Raw genomic sequence first — 16,710 nt, 5'->3', positions numbered from 1 at the left:
TACTTTTCATTATTACTGTTGTTGGTTTAAACAGACCATAAAAACTGACATCTGATCTCATACATCAAATGCATATAGGCTGTGACCGCTGGTTTGGAATGCTCTTTTGGTCTATTTCTCTTTGTAGTTATGGCTGAACTCCACAGACTCCTTATAGTTCTTGCTAATATGGAATGTATCTTCTCTCGGAATCTGTAATTGCCTTCTGTTCTAGGTTTCTGAACCAAGCCATGCAGCTCTACAATACAACAACAGTTGTTCCATTGAATTACATGTTCTTCACCATCAGTGCCATTATTGCAGGTAGGTGTTTGGGTTTTGGACATTGGAAATAATTCAGCATTTATTCCAATCCATTCAGTTTCACTGACACTGTGTTAAGCATTACAGATATAATGACCAAAGAGGAACAACCCCTGCCCTCAGGAAAATTATATTTTTTCTAGAGGTCATTTACCATGTTCTAAGAAAAGTCACTAAAAAGTATATAGAAAGTCATGGTACAAAATTCCAAGAGTTAGTGGGTGAGTAAAGAGGGGACCTTGAGTTGTTAGGAAAATTAGTAGTCTATGTCTAATGGTTGAACATTGCATTTAGATTCCAATACTTCAAATGATCAGTTTGAGTCCTCTCTCCACTGTTGCTGATCACAACCCCTTTATAACTTAATGGAAGATCTTCGAGAGTATAAGGTTTCCTTGAGGCAGAGGTAGGAGGAAGCACTTTCCAGAGAGGGGCTATGATCTAAGGTAAGAGATGGAATGTCACAAACAGCTAGCCAGCCAGCTTGACTAGAAGAGAAAGTACATGAAAGGGAATAGCATCCAATAAGCCTAAAAAGGTAGGTGGGAGCCAGATTGTGAGGGTTTCTAATGCCAGGCTGAGGATTTTGATTAAACATGATTAAATAATTTCTCCAAGCACAAATTTCTTTTGCTCTTGACTGAAAAGTGTTGGGTATTTGTTTTTCATGACTAAAATAATAATATGAAAAAATAATATAGAGTTAAGAAACTTAGTCCAAACCAAAATACCATATATTCATTCAGCTGTAGTTTTTCTAAGTTTGACAATAGTGGCTTGTCCTATTTTTTTTGGCCAGCAGTGTACCTGCCACATCTGTGTTTCAAGGGGATTCGTCTCCCAATGCAAAGTTCATGCATTTTCTTTGTGCATTGTGAATTTTTCATTTTTGAATAGGTATAATCATTTTTGTAGTGTGGCAGACAAGGTGGCTTGCCAATAAACTACAGGAATAATTAATTAATAGTGTGCTTCTATGGGTCGAACTTTGCACTTCAATTCTAATGCTTCAAGGATCTGTGATTAATTTCAATCCTCTCTTCATTGATGCTGATCACAATCCCTCTATAATTTAGTGGATGCTCTTCAAGAATTTCTGTAGTTAGAACATTAAACTCCTTAAGGTCAACCAAATTTATCAAGGTTAGTCTTCAGTCAGCAGATAACCATACAACCTTTAAACAGGGCTCATGTTGAAAACCATTTCAGTTTAGTTGGATTTTCCCAGAGCTCATATTATTGTTGCCTACCATTTAAGAACCACCTCCACAATAGAAGGGGGTATGATGGTAGAATTTTTGTGACGAATCTGTATGCCAAATGAAGGAAATAAAATAAAGGTCTAGGATACTTAAAACTTTAGCATGACAAAGTGACCTTGTACTGAGGTAGACCTGAGTTTAAGTCTCACTGAGACAATACTGATGGTGGGATATGGGAAAGTCATTTAAGTCCTCAGATCTCTGGGCAATCCTCTGTACTGTAGAAAAGGTATTGACCTACATTGGTACATTGGTAGAGGGAGTTTCTTCATTTGGGACTTCCTTATGCCAATGAAATCACAGAACTAGTCCTTCTCCTATAACATTTTGTTCTAATCGAGAATTTAAAACTCAAAGAATAGAACCAAAAAGTCTGTCTGTCTGTCTCTCTCTGTAAATTTATGTGTGCAATATTTCTGTATATATTTACATGTATATAAATATACATACATGTATAAACAGAGACCTCTAAGTTCTCTTCTAGCTCTGAGAGAGGAATAAATATATCATTGTTTACATGTATATTACAAAATTTAATAATTATTGTTCATAATAAATAATAATGCAAAATAAGTTTACTTTAATTTTTTTGTTAGAGAAAGCATTTAATTAGAAAGCTTAGTTTACATTAGCAGAAAAAAGCCTTCCATATATTCAAGGACTGGACTATCTCCTCTCAGCAAATTGGTCAATCCACAAGTATTCACTAAAGGCTTACCTTTTAACTGTGTTAAATTTGGGAGGATTCAAAGAAAAGCAAGAAACTCCACAATTCCTGCTCTCAAGGAGCTCACTTTCTAACAGGGAAGACAATATTTAAACAACTCTGTAAGTACAAAATAGATGCAGATTAGTCAGAAGATCATCTCAGAGGGAAGGTACCACTAGCAGTTGTGGGGAGAGATGGGAGAGGGATGGGATTTGAGCTGAATCTTAAAAGAAGCCAAGAATTAGAAGTCTAGAGAGTGTGCATTCCAGGCTTGGGGAATGGCCAGTGAAAAGGCAAGAAGGCCGATATTGTTGAATTCTAGAGTACATGGAAAGATATAAAGTACATGACTGAAAATGTTGGAAGGAACCAAGTTATAAAGGGTTTTAAAATGCCAAACTGAGGCTTTAAAATTTAATCCTGGAGGTAATAGGGAGCCACTGGTATTTACTGAGGATGATAGGGATCCAGCACTTTAGTAAAGTCATGTTGTAGCTTTTTTATACCAATCAATTGCAAGGTATTATCAATAGCTAAAATTTCCTAGAATTAGTAGCAACTAGCATGATTTCACTAGAATGGAATAAAGAGTAAACTCTGTTGACTAGCTTCCGATCCCTCAAATCAGATTTCTTTGAAGTATATCAGCTTTCTGTTATATTTTATTTAAATTCTATCTAGTTCCTACCTTATACTTAGCACTGGGTTAGGTAATGTGGAGGGTACAAAAGGAATCTAGGACTTGGTACCTGCCTGCCAAAAAGCTTATCATCTAATTTAGGCTGATACACATGAAATTAACAAACAGCATAAAATCTTTCATATCTATATCATTCAGTGTTAAATTGTGTGGTCTAAGAGTTTGGTAGACATTCAAAATATAGTAAGATATTCTCTAAACACTTATTAAACTTCTAAAAAAATCAAAAGCCAGTATTTGCCTTGAAGAAGTTTAAAATCCCACAGGGAAGACCTTTTATTATTGTTTGGTAATTTCAGTTGTACATGATTCTTCATGACCCTATTTAGGGTTTTCTTGACAAAGATTCTGGAGTAGTTTGTCATTTCCTTCCCCAGTTCATTTCACAGATGAGGAAATGGAAGTAGACAGGCTTAAGTGACTTACCCAGCGTTACACAGCTAGTAAGTACCCAAGGTCAGATTTGAACTCAGAAGATGAATCTTCCTGATGTTCTATCCACTGTGCCACCTAGCTTCCCCAAATGGGGGTTGTTATTGTTTGTCCTTGGTTCTCAAAGAAGACCATGACATCAGGGAGATGATGCTATGCCATGCAAGGGCACTAGATTTAAATGAAGGAGAGCTGTGCAAAGTCACCAACTTCATTATCTTCTCCAGAGACATCTGAATCCAGTAGCAAGATTTGGATCAGGATGACTAGGGAGACAACAAAAGAACAAACAGACTATGTATGATTTATAGGAAGTAATTAAAAGGGAAATTAAAGGGGTTAGGAAAGACTTTCTATAAAAGCTGTGATTTTAATTGAGACTTAAAGGAAGCCAGAAATGATTAAGGACTAGACAAGTCAGAGGATTCATAAAGAAGGTAGTCCTTGAAATGGACCTTGAAGAAAGGGTAGTATGTGAATACACAGAAGGGGACATTTCAGGTTAGGGGAGCAACATAAGGGAGAAAGTGGTCGTGAGCAATGAGGCAATTGGTTTTATTAGGTCAAACAATACATACTGAAGATTGCTGGAAAATAATGTTGGATGGAGATAAGACTTTTGAAATGAAATTCAATTTAATTCACTTCAGTTGAAAGTGCCTGCTTTGTACACTATACTTCCTAGGGGATATATAGAAACAAACTCAAAACCCTTTTCCTCAAGGAGCTTCCATGCAGCAGAATTTTAGATATAAATACAAGAAGATGCAGAGGCACATACATTGAAAGGCTTTGAACAGAGAAGTCAATTGATGAAAGTAACTTTTAAGAAAGATCAGTCTGGCAGCAATATGCAGGGTGGATCTTTGGAAGGAGAGACAAGGACAGAGACTATGAAGTATTTTAGGCATGAAGTAGACTTGGTCTAGGGTTTGGGCAGGGACAAAGGAGAGGAAGGAATGGTTTTTAAAAGCAAAAATAAGCAGATGTTGATGACTAATTGAAAGAGAAGTGTAAACTAGAGAGAGACTCTGAAATATTTGAAGACAAAACCTCCAGCCAGATCAAGACATTCCTATTTGTATGCATTCACATGAGTTATGCATAATGAATAACAATTGTAATGTGATAGGATGTGTATGTACAGCTGAAAACTCTTCGATGTGTTTCCTCTTCAATTCAAAAATGAGCTCCTTTGGAAAATGGAATGTCTTACTTTTCAATCATTTAGAAAGTACTTGGCCCATGGCATGCATCTTATAAATGCTTTTTCATTCATTCATATGTGTATATGTCCATCTATATGGTGAAATTTTGTCTTCCATTTTTAGAATAGGTACAGGGGGGAAAGAGAAGAATGACTCAAGAATCATGTAGAGATTTAGAGTTTCTGTGTCTTTTATCAATATAGACGGCTAGTGAGTGGTACAGTGGACAGAGTATTGGAGTTGGGAGTTATTTCAGACACTAACTAGGTAACCCAGGGCATCTCTCTCATGGTAATTAGTAAGAACATATACCTACCAAGATTATTGTGAAGATAAAATGAGATAATATTTATAAAGCACTTTTGTTAGCTGTAATCATTATTACAGCTATACCAAACTTGTATGACAAAGCCTTAAAATTATTTATTTAGTGATCATCAGGGCTGCTCAGTGACTGCTCAGGATGGAGTGTAGGGCCTGAAGTCAGGAAGAACTGAGTTCAAACTGAGTACTTTCTAGCTAGGACAAGTCACTTAATCCTCTTTGCCTCTGTTTCCTCATTTGTCAAATGAGCTAGAGAAGGAAATGGCAAACCACTCTAATATCTCTGCCAAGAAAATCTCAGATGAGGTCACAAAAAGTCAGACCCAGCTGAAACAACTAAGCAACAATATTCATTTAAAACTTATTCTGTCACAGTGTCATTTTTTAGAAATGAATCTTGTACAGCTGATGGCATGTCAAATATGTAATTCTTTTTATCTTTGATCCCATTCTAGGAATCATATTTTATCAGGAATTTCTTGGAGTAGCCTTGCTTAATGCATTCATGTACCTTTTTGGGTGAGTATTTCAAAGACTGGCTAGAGTGTTAACAAATTGAGAGAATAATTCCTTTTTGAAATACTTGAGTGTAGAATCATATTCCTTTAATTTAATATTCTAGAGTACCGTGTTTGTAAAATAGGTGCTATTTATGTAGTTTATGTAGATATAGAAAATATATCCGGAATCTTAGCTCTTAATGGAAAGATTTTTTTAAGTCAGAATCCAAGACATTGTTCTTTGTCTTTGACTAGATGACATGTCATTAAAGTGTTAGTCTCTCTGAGGATTCTAAGAGAGTCAGATATTTTCTGTTTTACCATAAGCTAGAAAATCACTCTTTGATGCAGTCCATGGTCCACTATTACAATCTATATCAGACCCACACAAATCCACAGGCATCCACAGGTACCTCCCTCTCAGGGTCATCCAGACAGAGGGGAGCAATTGCATTGGGGAAGGTTCAAGGTTAAGATTTATTAATATTCTTTATTGGTATAGTTCTACAGTTTTCAAAGTCATTTGATATGACTACTATGGTGGTTTAATGATATTCACCTCCACCTAAGAGGAATGGAAGTCCTAAAAAAAAGCCCTACATTTTCATTGTCATTGAGCTCTTGGAAATAATCAGCTAACTAACAAGCATTTATTAGGCACTTTCAGTGTCTGGCAAGCACTGAGGATATGGACATAAATCAAAGTGATCAATGTATAGGACTTATTCCCTCATCCATGACAATGACAGCTTTCTGACCTTGTACTCACTTGATCTTAATTACTCCACAAAATTCCAACTCAAGTTTTGTTTGGTTATTTGATTTTTTTTAACTACTCTGAACAAAATTCTACTTGAAGTGTAATTTCAAAAAATATTGAGTGAGGCTAAACTTCTGGATCTGAATTCTGTGACTGATCTTGTGGCCAAGTACAATGAAATGTCCTAGAAAATTAGAGAATCATTTAAAAAATAACTGTTGAGTATCAGTAATAGGAATGGGCATTCAGAGCAATAGATAACACATCATCTCTGCCCAAAGAGGCTAGGGTTTGATTTCGCCAACCAGATGGAGAAAACATGGGACAAAGATTTATGGGAAGTCACCCAGGCCCAAGCTTTGGGTGCAAGCATCATCCACCACAACAAGAACAAGCTCACTATGAATGAGAAACAGAATGAACAAAGTCATTGGAATCTGTATTGCTACTGTATGAGGTTCCAGTGACTTATTTGTTTAAATGATGATAGCTCCATTTTTCTTAACAGTCACTATTCTTGCAGGTGTTTTCTGTCTTTCTTTGGAGTGGTTTTGGTCACAAGAAACAGAGAAAAGGAACATTTGCAACAATCATATATTGATTTTGGACAGATTCCTGGTAAGATTTCAGATTCTTTAACTCATTCAGAGAAGTTTCTGTCAACATAAATCAATCTTTTTAATGGGTCAGGCTTTGGAGATATAAAAGTGAAATATCCCTATCCTCAAAAAGTTCCTATTCTATTGGAGGAAATAACATTTTCATAGATTAAATAAATAAATATAGGATATATTAATAATAAAAAAGTGTAATGGAAAGAGATGCAGAAGGAGAGGGAGACATTACTATTTCTGGATGACAAATGCTCCATTATCAGCTACGCTATCTCAGGTTGCTGATTGTTAAATTTTTAGTATGAACATTTACATCCAGAAAAATCAACAAGCACTATACATCAAGGTTTAGATTATTGCTTTTGTGATTGTCAAGTCTTAATAAAATGATAGAGAAAATGGTTAATAATGCAAATTAAATTTAAAATTGCACTATGAATACTTTTTTTTCCCCTAGAGAGACAATTGTTAAACATTTAACAGTACATCCCTGGACCATGTGTGGTTTTCCAGGAACTTTTGCTCCATTAGGCCTAGTTCTGCACTCTGAGGCCCAATACAACAAGCTTAATTCAGATCACTGTCTAAAGTGAGATCCCCATAATTCCCCTGATCACCACCTCACCAACTTGTCACCATCTTAGTGTGCTCCAAAAACCCATCGTACTCTATTTATGTCTGGTCAGTCCCCCTCTCACTGCTCACTTAGGGCTGTGATCTCCAAGAGAAAAGAAGACCATTTCATAGTCTTACACACTGAAAATATAGTCAATTTTTTTAATAGTGTACCATTGGGCAACAGATATAATCCATGTAAAGGCAGAGTGTTCATAGCAAATACTGGCTTCCATGGCAAAAACTCATTAACTATTTAACATTTAGTAAATACTTTTTTTTTAGGTTTTTTGCAAGGCAAATGGGGTTAAGTGGCTTGCCCAAGGCCACACAGCTAGGTCTGAGTGTCTGAAACCAGATTTGAACCCAGGTACTCCTGACTCCAGGGCCGGCGCTCTATCCACTACACCACCTAGCCACCCCTAGTAAATACTTTTGGGGAGATATGCTCACATGACATAACCAGAAGTCTGGGGAAAGTAATAAATTTAGGGGACCAATAACAAAAATTGCCTTGTTTTACTACATGTATAGTGTGATGTATGTAATCTGCACAGGGAAAAGAAGAAACAGTAAGCTAGAAGATGTTTATATGCGTTTACTATGCTTTATCAACAAGTGGAACAATGGGGCCGCTAGGTGGTGCAGTGGATAGAGCGCTGGCCCTGGAGTCAGGAGTACCTGACTTCAAATCTGATCTCAGACACTTAATAATTACCTAGCTGTGTGGCCTTGGGCCACTTAACCCCATTGTCTTGCAAAAAAAAAAAAAAAAAGTGGAGCACTGGAAAAACTGTGGTTAAAGGAAAGAAAACAAAACTTTGAATTCTTTACCCTGAATCTGATTTTTTAAAAAAGATTTCTTAATACCTATTATGTGCTAGGGACTATGTTGAATGTTTTACAAATATCTCATTTGATCCTCACAACAACAACAACCCTGGAAGGTAGGTGCTATTATATTTGAGGAAACTGAGGCAAGCAGAGATTAAGTGACTTGCCCAGATCACACAGTAGTAACTTTGTGGTCAAATTTGAACTCAGGTCTTCCTTAGCTAGTTGCCTCCAATCTTATATGTACCTAGTTATTTATTCATTATCTCCGCCACTGAAATTTGAGCTCCTTGAGAGTAGGGGGCTGTTTTTTGTTTTTCTTTGTTTCCTCAACACTTGTGACTTGCCTAGCTATATGACCTTGAATCAGTCACTAAAACTAGAAGGGAACTCATAAGTCATCTAGTCCCAACCTTCCACTATAGACCTACAGAGGTAAATGATTGGCCCAAGTTCATATAGATATTATCGGAAGTAGAATTTGAATCTAGCTTCCAATTCTTTTTAGTCCAGAGATAATTTAGTTTCTAGTGTATCACATGGCTTCTTTTTTGAGTTTCAGTTACCTCACCCATGAAATGGTGATATTTCCATTACCTATCTTATGAGATCATTGTGATGGAAGCATTTTTAAACCATTAAAATGATATGTGCATTTGCTTAATATGTCCAGGCAGTGTCATATAGTAGATTAGAAAGCTGAATTTAATTTAGAAGACCTGGATTCAAGACCCACCTTTTACAAATACTGACTCTGTGACACTGAGCAAGCTCTAATTTTCCCAGGCAACTCTCTAAGACTGTAAACCACTAATAATTTCTGATCAGCTTTGGTAGAGGGAAGGTTTCTCTATCCAAAAAACACAAGCTCCTACCACTGATGAAATCACTTGTCTGGACCAAAAAAGGGGGGGAAATGATTTGAAGGATTTTTTTAAAATTCTTTTTATCCCCACAGGGAAACAAATGTTGGACAAAATCCAGCCAGAGGTCAATGGCCAAACCTATGGAACCTTGCCTGATGAAAGCAATTCCACAAAGAGCCCAGGCGGAGAGAAGAAAGACATCTGAATGCCAAGAGGAACATTTGTTGGCCGGTTATTCAATACCACCTTTAAAGCAAACTGCACATGTCCTATTTGTGGCAAAATTATTTTATGGTGACATTTGTTCATATTGTCTCAGTATTTCCTGCCCCCTCTCCTCTTGGGACAATCATGTGCCTGCTCAGCTTTGAGAAACTAATGCTTTCTGAAAACCGAAAAGTCTAGAAATGTAATCTGAAATTACTTCTATGCTCCAGACCTCTGACTAGTCATCATTTATTTGTTCTTGTAAAGTTTAAATACTTCATAGATGAGTGCTTGTGTGTGTTCGGATATGTGTGTGTACACATATGCAGGTGCATCATATTTCACATTCAAACTAAGTATGTTTGGAAGAATCGGTTTCCCTACTTTATAATCATTTCTTCTTACCTGATCCTGATACTCTTGTATGAAAGAGAAGCTTTATACCATTTCTTTTTTTTATGAGGGAGAATTATTTAAAGCATACTAATAAAGAACTAATCCTTGGAGTCCTAGATTAGTTCAGTGAATCATCTTTTCTAAAAATCAAAGCTTTTGCAGTCATCCTTTGAAAATTAAGGCCTTTTGTAGATTGGAAATTTTTTCAACAGTACACTCTAATTATGGACCTCAAAGCTTAATATCCTTGGCTGGTGTATTAAAAAAATTTTGCCTTATTTAAGATAGGAAATTTTTCAAAGGAAAGCATACTTTATAATGTTGAATAATGATGATAACTTATATTTATATAGTGCTTTCAACTTTGCAATTCACTTTCCATAAATTATGTCATTTTAATCTCATAAGAACCTTGTGAGTTAGGTAGGTACCTATTTTATAGATGAGGAAGCTGAAGCTCAGAGAGGTCAAGTGTCAGTCAAGATCTGAATCCTGGGATTTCTGAGTCAAAGTTTAGTTCTCCATTTATTATACCACACTGCTGAATTTTCCTATAAAAATTAGGAATTTAAAGGTGTAGATCCTTTTAGCTCTGATATAGTAATTGAGTTTGAATAAATTTTCATATGCTATATACATACATTTGCCTTTCATTATGATGCCTTTGACAAATAGATTGTGCAACTTGGTTTTTTTTATCAGCACAGATGTCAGAATTTCTTATTAAAATTATTAGTGATAGTCTCAGCTGTCATGCTGTTTTTATTGAAGGTAATTAGTTCAGAGATTTAAAATGCCATTCTAGGTAAAGAAAGAGACTTATACTGCTGAAGAGCTGAATTTCAACTGAATTTTAACCTGTACTTAATTATGGTAAGAGCTTATACGTGAGTGGTAACTTTCCAAAGTTCACAAGCTCAAAACATATTGAGGTGGGCATGACAGAAGATCACCTTTGATCACATCTACTTCCATGCAAAATTGATTCATAGTATGTCACACATGACTTGAATTGAACAACTATTTCTATTTCTTACTATGCACAAAACATCATGCCTAGTTCTGCAGTGAGGATACAATGATGAGCATGACCATCTGGACCCTCAAGCAACTCAAGTCCAGTAGATAAGGAATAAATTGTTGTTTCAATTCAGTTATGCTGACTTTTCATGACCCCATTTGGAATTTTCTCAGCAAAGATACCAGAGTGGTTTGTCATTTCTTTCTCCAGCTCATTTTTACAGATGAGGAAACTGAGGAAAATAAAGTTAAATGATTTGCCCAGGATCACACATCTAATATGTATCTGAACTCAGGAAGATGATTCCATACCTAGTGCTCTCTATCCACTGAGCCACCCAGATGCAAGGAATAAGTATTCAAATTTCTATAGTACAAAGTTGAATGTTGACTGATCTCAATTGAATAAATATTTTTAAGCATTTATTATGTACAAGTTACCATGTTAAAAGCCAAGGATTTAAAGACCAATGGTAACACAGTCCCTTTCCATACTCTCCATTGTTTGGTCCCTTCTTTAAATACCTCTCTTGAAGAATTCCTTCCTCTTCTCTGCCTTTTGGAAGCCTTGGCTTCCTCTCAAGCTCAGCTTCTAACCCTACTTCAGCTTTAGCAGTTTATTTTAGATGAAAATAAATCTACAAAGAGAAGAAAACAGCCCAGGCTGACCCAGACCATTCTGCTGTTAATGTTGACTCTGGACTTGCAGTTCACTGACTGTCAAACCAAGTCATTGTTTTGGTACTCCAACTCATGCTTTATAGGGTAACTCATCAGTCCCTGGTAGTGTCTTCAATCAGTGCTAGACACTGTGCTCTGGGATCATGGAAAAAAGTGTCCCTGACCTCAAGGAAGTCATTTAATTCTAGGCAAGAAAGGAAGAATGTATATATATGATATAAATGAAATAGGAATCTAGTACATGTATATATTCCATTGGCTTTCCAAGATGTCCCAACATCTGGAAGATAGTGAGATAACTCTGGGAGAGTTGTTATGATGAATAAGGGAAGTGCTTAAGGAGATGAACTGTGGAGATGTATTCTTAACTTATACTTGTTGGCAAACCACATGTGTGAAGAAGACGCTAGGACTTTAAAAAAAAGTCTGGCAAGTTCAGCTATGATCTCTTGGTCTCACTTGCTTCTGTGGGATTTCAAGAACTTCTTTCCATATAGAATCCAGTGAAAGGAATATAGTCTCCAATCTTGGGTATTTCAATAGGAAAGCATGTAGTTTAATGGAACTGGGATGCTAGTCATTGGCCCTATAAATGAAGGGAATGCAGTCAATGGCAGTAGAGAAAATGCCATCCACAATCTGCTTCAGGATACCCTAGAACCCTGAAGGGCAAACATAACTTGCTTTGGCTTTGAGGCAATAAAGCCAGAGCAACCATTTAATATTGACTAGTTTTTTCAAAGGAATATTTCCTTCAAAGGTATAATAAAAACAAACATACATTTTCCCCAATATCTCTGAGCTATACTCCAGCTTGGAGAGACATCTTTGATATGTGATGATACATGACCAATATGCTAGAACCTCATGCATAATATATAATATAGACATAATATTATACAGCTAGGTGACTTAGTGGATAAAACACTGAGCCTGAAGTCAGGAAGACCTGAATTCAAATTCAACCTCAGACACTTACTAGCTATGTGATCCTGGATAAGTCAACTCAACCTTTGCTTACCTGGAGAAGGAAATGGCAAAATGCTCCAGTACCTTTGCCAAGAAAACCCCACAGATGGTATGATCCACATGGTCATGAAGAGTTTGGTATGCAAAACAAATACAGGGTAGCCTGGGGAGGAGGATAACTGGTGTTTGGTTGGAATATCAGAACATCTACACTAGGAAACAAAGTAAATTTTTCAGAATATTATATACATGTTACTGTTCAGTCATATCCATCTCTTCCTGACCCCATGGATGGTTCATGGAGTTTTCTCAGCATGGATACTGAAACAGTTTGCCATTTCTTTCTCCAGTGGATTAAGGCAAACGAGGTTAAAAGGCTATCCAGGATGACACACAGCTCGTGAGTGTCTGAGGTTGAATTTGAACTCAGGTCTTCCTGACTCCAATCCACTACTCTTTCCACTGAGCTGCCTAGGTGCCTATTTAGAATATAGGACCATATAATTATGGAAATATGTTTTTCATGACTTTATGTGTATAAGTCATATGTATTATGTGTATAATCAATATCATATTGCTTGTCTTCTCAAGGAGTAAAGGAGGGATGGAAGGGAATGAAGAGAATTTAGACCTCAAAATTTAAAAAAAAAGTTAAAAATATTTTATATGTGATTGGGAAGTATTTAACAAAACAAATAGTATTTAAAAAAATATATGGGGGGGCAGAGCCAAGATGGTGACAAGAAGGGATCGAGTCTTAGGAGCTCTCTGATAAAACTCATAAGCTAAGGACTCTAACTAAACTTTTGAGAGACAGAACCCACAGAGGGACCCAGTGAGGCAGTTCTCCTACTCAAGGTAATCTGGAAAAGAGCAGAAAGGCTCTGCTCCCTGGGGTTGGAGGGGCAGCCCACCAGAGGGGTGGCCCACCAGAGTGAAAGAACTTCAGCCTCCCGGAGGCAGCCCCAGGGCGCTGGGAGCCACGGCTCACAGCAGCGGGGGAGTCTCCTGAGTTGCACCCCGGGGAGCACCGAGCACAAAGTGGGGGAACAGCGGGGGACCTCTGCCAGAGCGAGCATGTGGAGTCCAGCCCTCAGGGCACACAGCAAGCAGCTTGGTCTTTCCCCAGCCCTGATCCAGAAAACAGAAGCAGGCAGAGCCGTAAGCAGGAGCCCCCAGGGCATGAGCCCATTGAGCTGAGGAAGGGGAGTGAAGAGAAACTGTGAGCTGGGTCCTCTGCCCCTGGAACAGGACTCTGGGGCTCTGACCACATTCAGATACTGATCGAAGTCTAGCCCCCCCCACATAGAACAGCAGGGCCCCCCCCACCTCAGCCCCGTGGCAGAGGGGAGCACTTATGGTCATTCACAGACCAGGAGGGAGGACAGAGCCTCACACACTAAGACCCTTGTGGGAGTGTCCCAAAAGCTCAGGAAGCACCCCAAAACCAGGCACAGGCTGGGAAAATGAGCAAGCAGAGAAACAAGAGGAACACCACTGAGAAATATTTTGCAAATGAGCCCAAGAAGGATCAAAATACTCAGTCTGAAGATGAGGAAGCACAAGCTCCTGCATCTAAAGACTCCAAGAAAAAACAGAAATTGGGCTCAGGCTATGACAGAGCTCAAAAAGGACTTTGAAAATCAAATGAGGGAGTTGGAAGAAAAACTGGGAAAAGAAAGGAGAGAGATGCAGGAAAAACATGAAAATGAAGTCAGCAGCTTAGTCAAGGAAATCCAAAAAAATGCTGAAGAAAATAGCATGCTAAAAACCAGCTTAGGTCAAATGGATAAAACAGTTCAAAAAGTTACTGAGGAGAAGAATGCTTTAAAAAGCAAAATTGGCCAGATGGAAAAAAGAGATATTGAAAACTCTCTGAGGAGAACAAATCCTTCAGACAAAGAATAGAATTCAGGGAGATTGATGAATCTACCAGAAATCAGGAATCAATACTTCAAAACCAAAAAAATGAAAAAGTAGAAGAAAATGTGAAATATCTCTCATTGAAAAAACAACTGATATGGAAAACTGACTTAGGAAAGATAATTTAAAAATTATTGGAATACCTGAAAGTCGTGATCAGGAAAAGAGCCTTGACATCATTTTCAAAGAATTACTACAGGAAAATTTCCCTGATATTCTAGAAGCAGAGGGCAAAATAGAAATGGAGAGAATCCACCGATCACCCCCCAAGAAAGAGATCCCAAAAAACCAACCCCTAGGAATATTATAGCCAAGTTCCAGAACTCCCAAGTCAAAGAGAAAATATTACAAGCAGTCAGAAGGACACAGTTCAAATATTGTGGAGCTGCAGTCAGGATCACACAGGACTTAGCAGCAACTACATTGGAAGCTCGTAGGGCTTGGAATATAATATACCGGAAAGCAAAAGAGTTTAGAATGCAGCCAAGAATGAACTACCCAGCAAGGCTGAATGTCCTCTTCCAAGGAAAAAGATGGACTTTCAATGAACCAGGGGAATTTCAAATGTTCCTTTTGGAAAAGCCAAAGCTGAATAGAAGGTTTGATCTTCAGATACAGGACTCAGGTGAAGCATGGAGATTGGAGGAGAGGGGAGAAATATGAGGGACTTAATGAGGATGAAGTGCATGTATAGAAAAATGATACTGATAATATTCATATGAACTTTCTCAGTTAATAGAGCAGGTAGAGGGAGCTTTTATAGTTGAAGCACAGGAGAAAGCTGAATTCAAAGATAAAATATGGTGTAAAAATGGAGTCAATAGAAAAAAAAGGGAAATGGAATGAGAGAAAGAAAAAGGAGAGGGGGGAATAGTCCAAGATATTTCACGTAATAAGATTTTTTTATTACAATGAGCTATTGCAATGATATGGAAGGGGGAGGCAAGGGGGAATGAGGGACCCTTTGCTCTCATCAGAAATGGCTAGGAGAGGAAACAGCAAATATACTCAATGAGGTATAGACATCTGGAGTAAGAAGGAGGGGGGGGCAGAGGGAAGGGGTGGGGATGTGAATAAAGGTGGAGAGGATGGACCATGGGGGGAGAGTGGTCAGATATAACACATTTTCTTTTTTACTTCTTGCAAGGGGCTGGGATTGGAAGGCCTGTCCAGGACCATAGAGCCAGGTGGATTCTGGGCCTAAGGGGTGGTATGGGGGCTCAGGGCCTCTTGGCCCCAGGGCCAGGGATCTGTCTGCTGCGCCACTCAGCTACCCTACAGCAGAGTCAGAGTGAAAGGAGAGAGAAAATATAGTACATGGTAGTGGAGAAATAAGAAAGGAAGGAGTTGCGATCAGCAATGGCAACGGTGGAAAAACATGGAAGTAACTTTTGTGATGGACTTATCATAAAGAATGTGATCCACCTGTGACAGAGTTGTTGGTGTTGGAACAAAGACTGAAGCACATTTTTTTTTATTATTATTTGGGGGAGGGTGAAGGGCAAGTAGGGCTGGGTGGCCTGCCTGGGGCCACATAGCAGGGTGATCTTTGGGTGTCTGGGGCCAGATTCGGACCCAGGTGCTCCTGGCTCAAGGGCCAATGCTCTGTTTGCCACCCAGCCACCCCTACTATTATTACTATTTTATTTTATTTTGGGTCCTTTTTTTTCTTCTTTTTGGTTTTTGCAGGGCAGTGGGGATCGGGTGGCTTGCATGTCATATGGCTGCGTGATTATTGGGTTTACAAGGCTGGATATGGACTCGGGTGCTCGTGGCTCCAGGGCTGGTGCTTTGTCCATTGCGCCACCTGGCCATACCTACAGTTATTACTATTTTTTTTCATTTTAATTTTTTTCTCTCCCCTTTACTTTTTTTGCCCAAGCAAGTCTATCTATATTCATGGGGGGAGGGGTATTTCATTTACTTGTAAACAAGAATATTTTATTAATGTAAAAAAATTTGTAAAAAATGAGAATAAAAATAAAAAAATTGAATTAAAAAATATATATATAGGATCCAAATAGCTCATATCTTTCTATTAAAAAGGAAATGAAAATAGAAAATACGGAATCTTTATCATTGCTTAAATTCCTCACTCCTTTTGGTAGTTTCCATTTAGATTACCACCTAGCTAGAAAGGTCCTTATTGAACCCACACTCCAGGTTGATAACAGTGTTGGGGATGACTAATAAGGCACCTCCCATCCAGCAGATTAAAATAGAGGCCTTTACCTTCTGCTTATGTCTCAGTTTACATGCCTGCTCACCCTATAATTTGTAATACTTATGTGAACAGGATCACTCGAAAAAGAAAATAAAGGAAAATTTTCCTAAAGTGGTGACTCAGAATGTGGGCTCCAACTTTTTTACCCCCTCTAGATCCTGGG

At 38.0% G+C, this 16,710-nt stretch overlaps 1 protein-coding gene across 1 annotated transcript in view; it reads left to right on the top strand.

Annotated features, from left to right (window-relative positions):
• The window catches only part of NIPAL2 (NIPA like domain containing 2), a 135,629-nt gene extending 120,375 nt beyond the window's left edge, over positions 1-15,254 (top strand). The window contains exons 8-11 of the mRNA XM_074200498.1: positions 215-303; positions 5,394-5,457; positions 6,722-6,816; positions 9,220-15,254. Of these exons, the coding sequence (XP_074056599.1) occupies positions 215-303; positions 5,394-5,457; positions 6,722-6,816; positions 9,220-9,332 (361 nt within the window). The 3' untranslated portion in view covers positions 9,333-15,254. The remainder of the gene's footprint in view (positions 1-214; positions 304-5,393; positions 5,458-6,721; positions 6,817-9,219) is intronic.
• The last annotated feature ends 1,456 nt before the right edge of the window (positions 15,255-16,710 follow it).

This window comes from Macrotis lagotis, chromosome X, assembly GCF_037893015.1.
Source record: "Macrotis lagotis isolate mMagLag1 chromosome X, bilby.v1.9.chrom.fasta, whole genome shotgun sequence".
NCBI lineage: Eukaryota > Metazoa > Chordata > Mammalia > Peramelemorphia > Peramelidae > Macrotis > Macrotis lagotis.
Note: the sequence above shows the minus strand (reverse complement) of the source record. Positions and strands in the feature narration are given on the sequence as shown.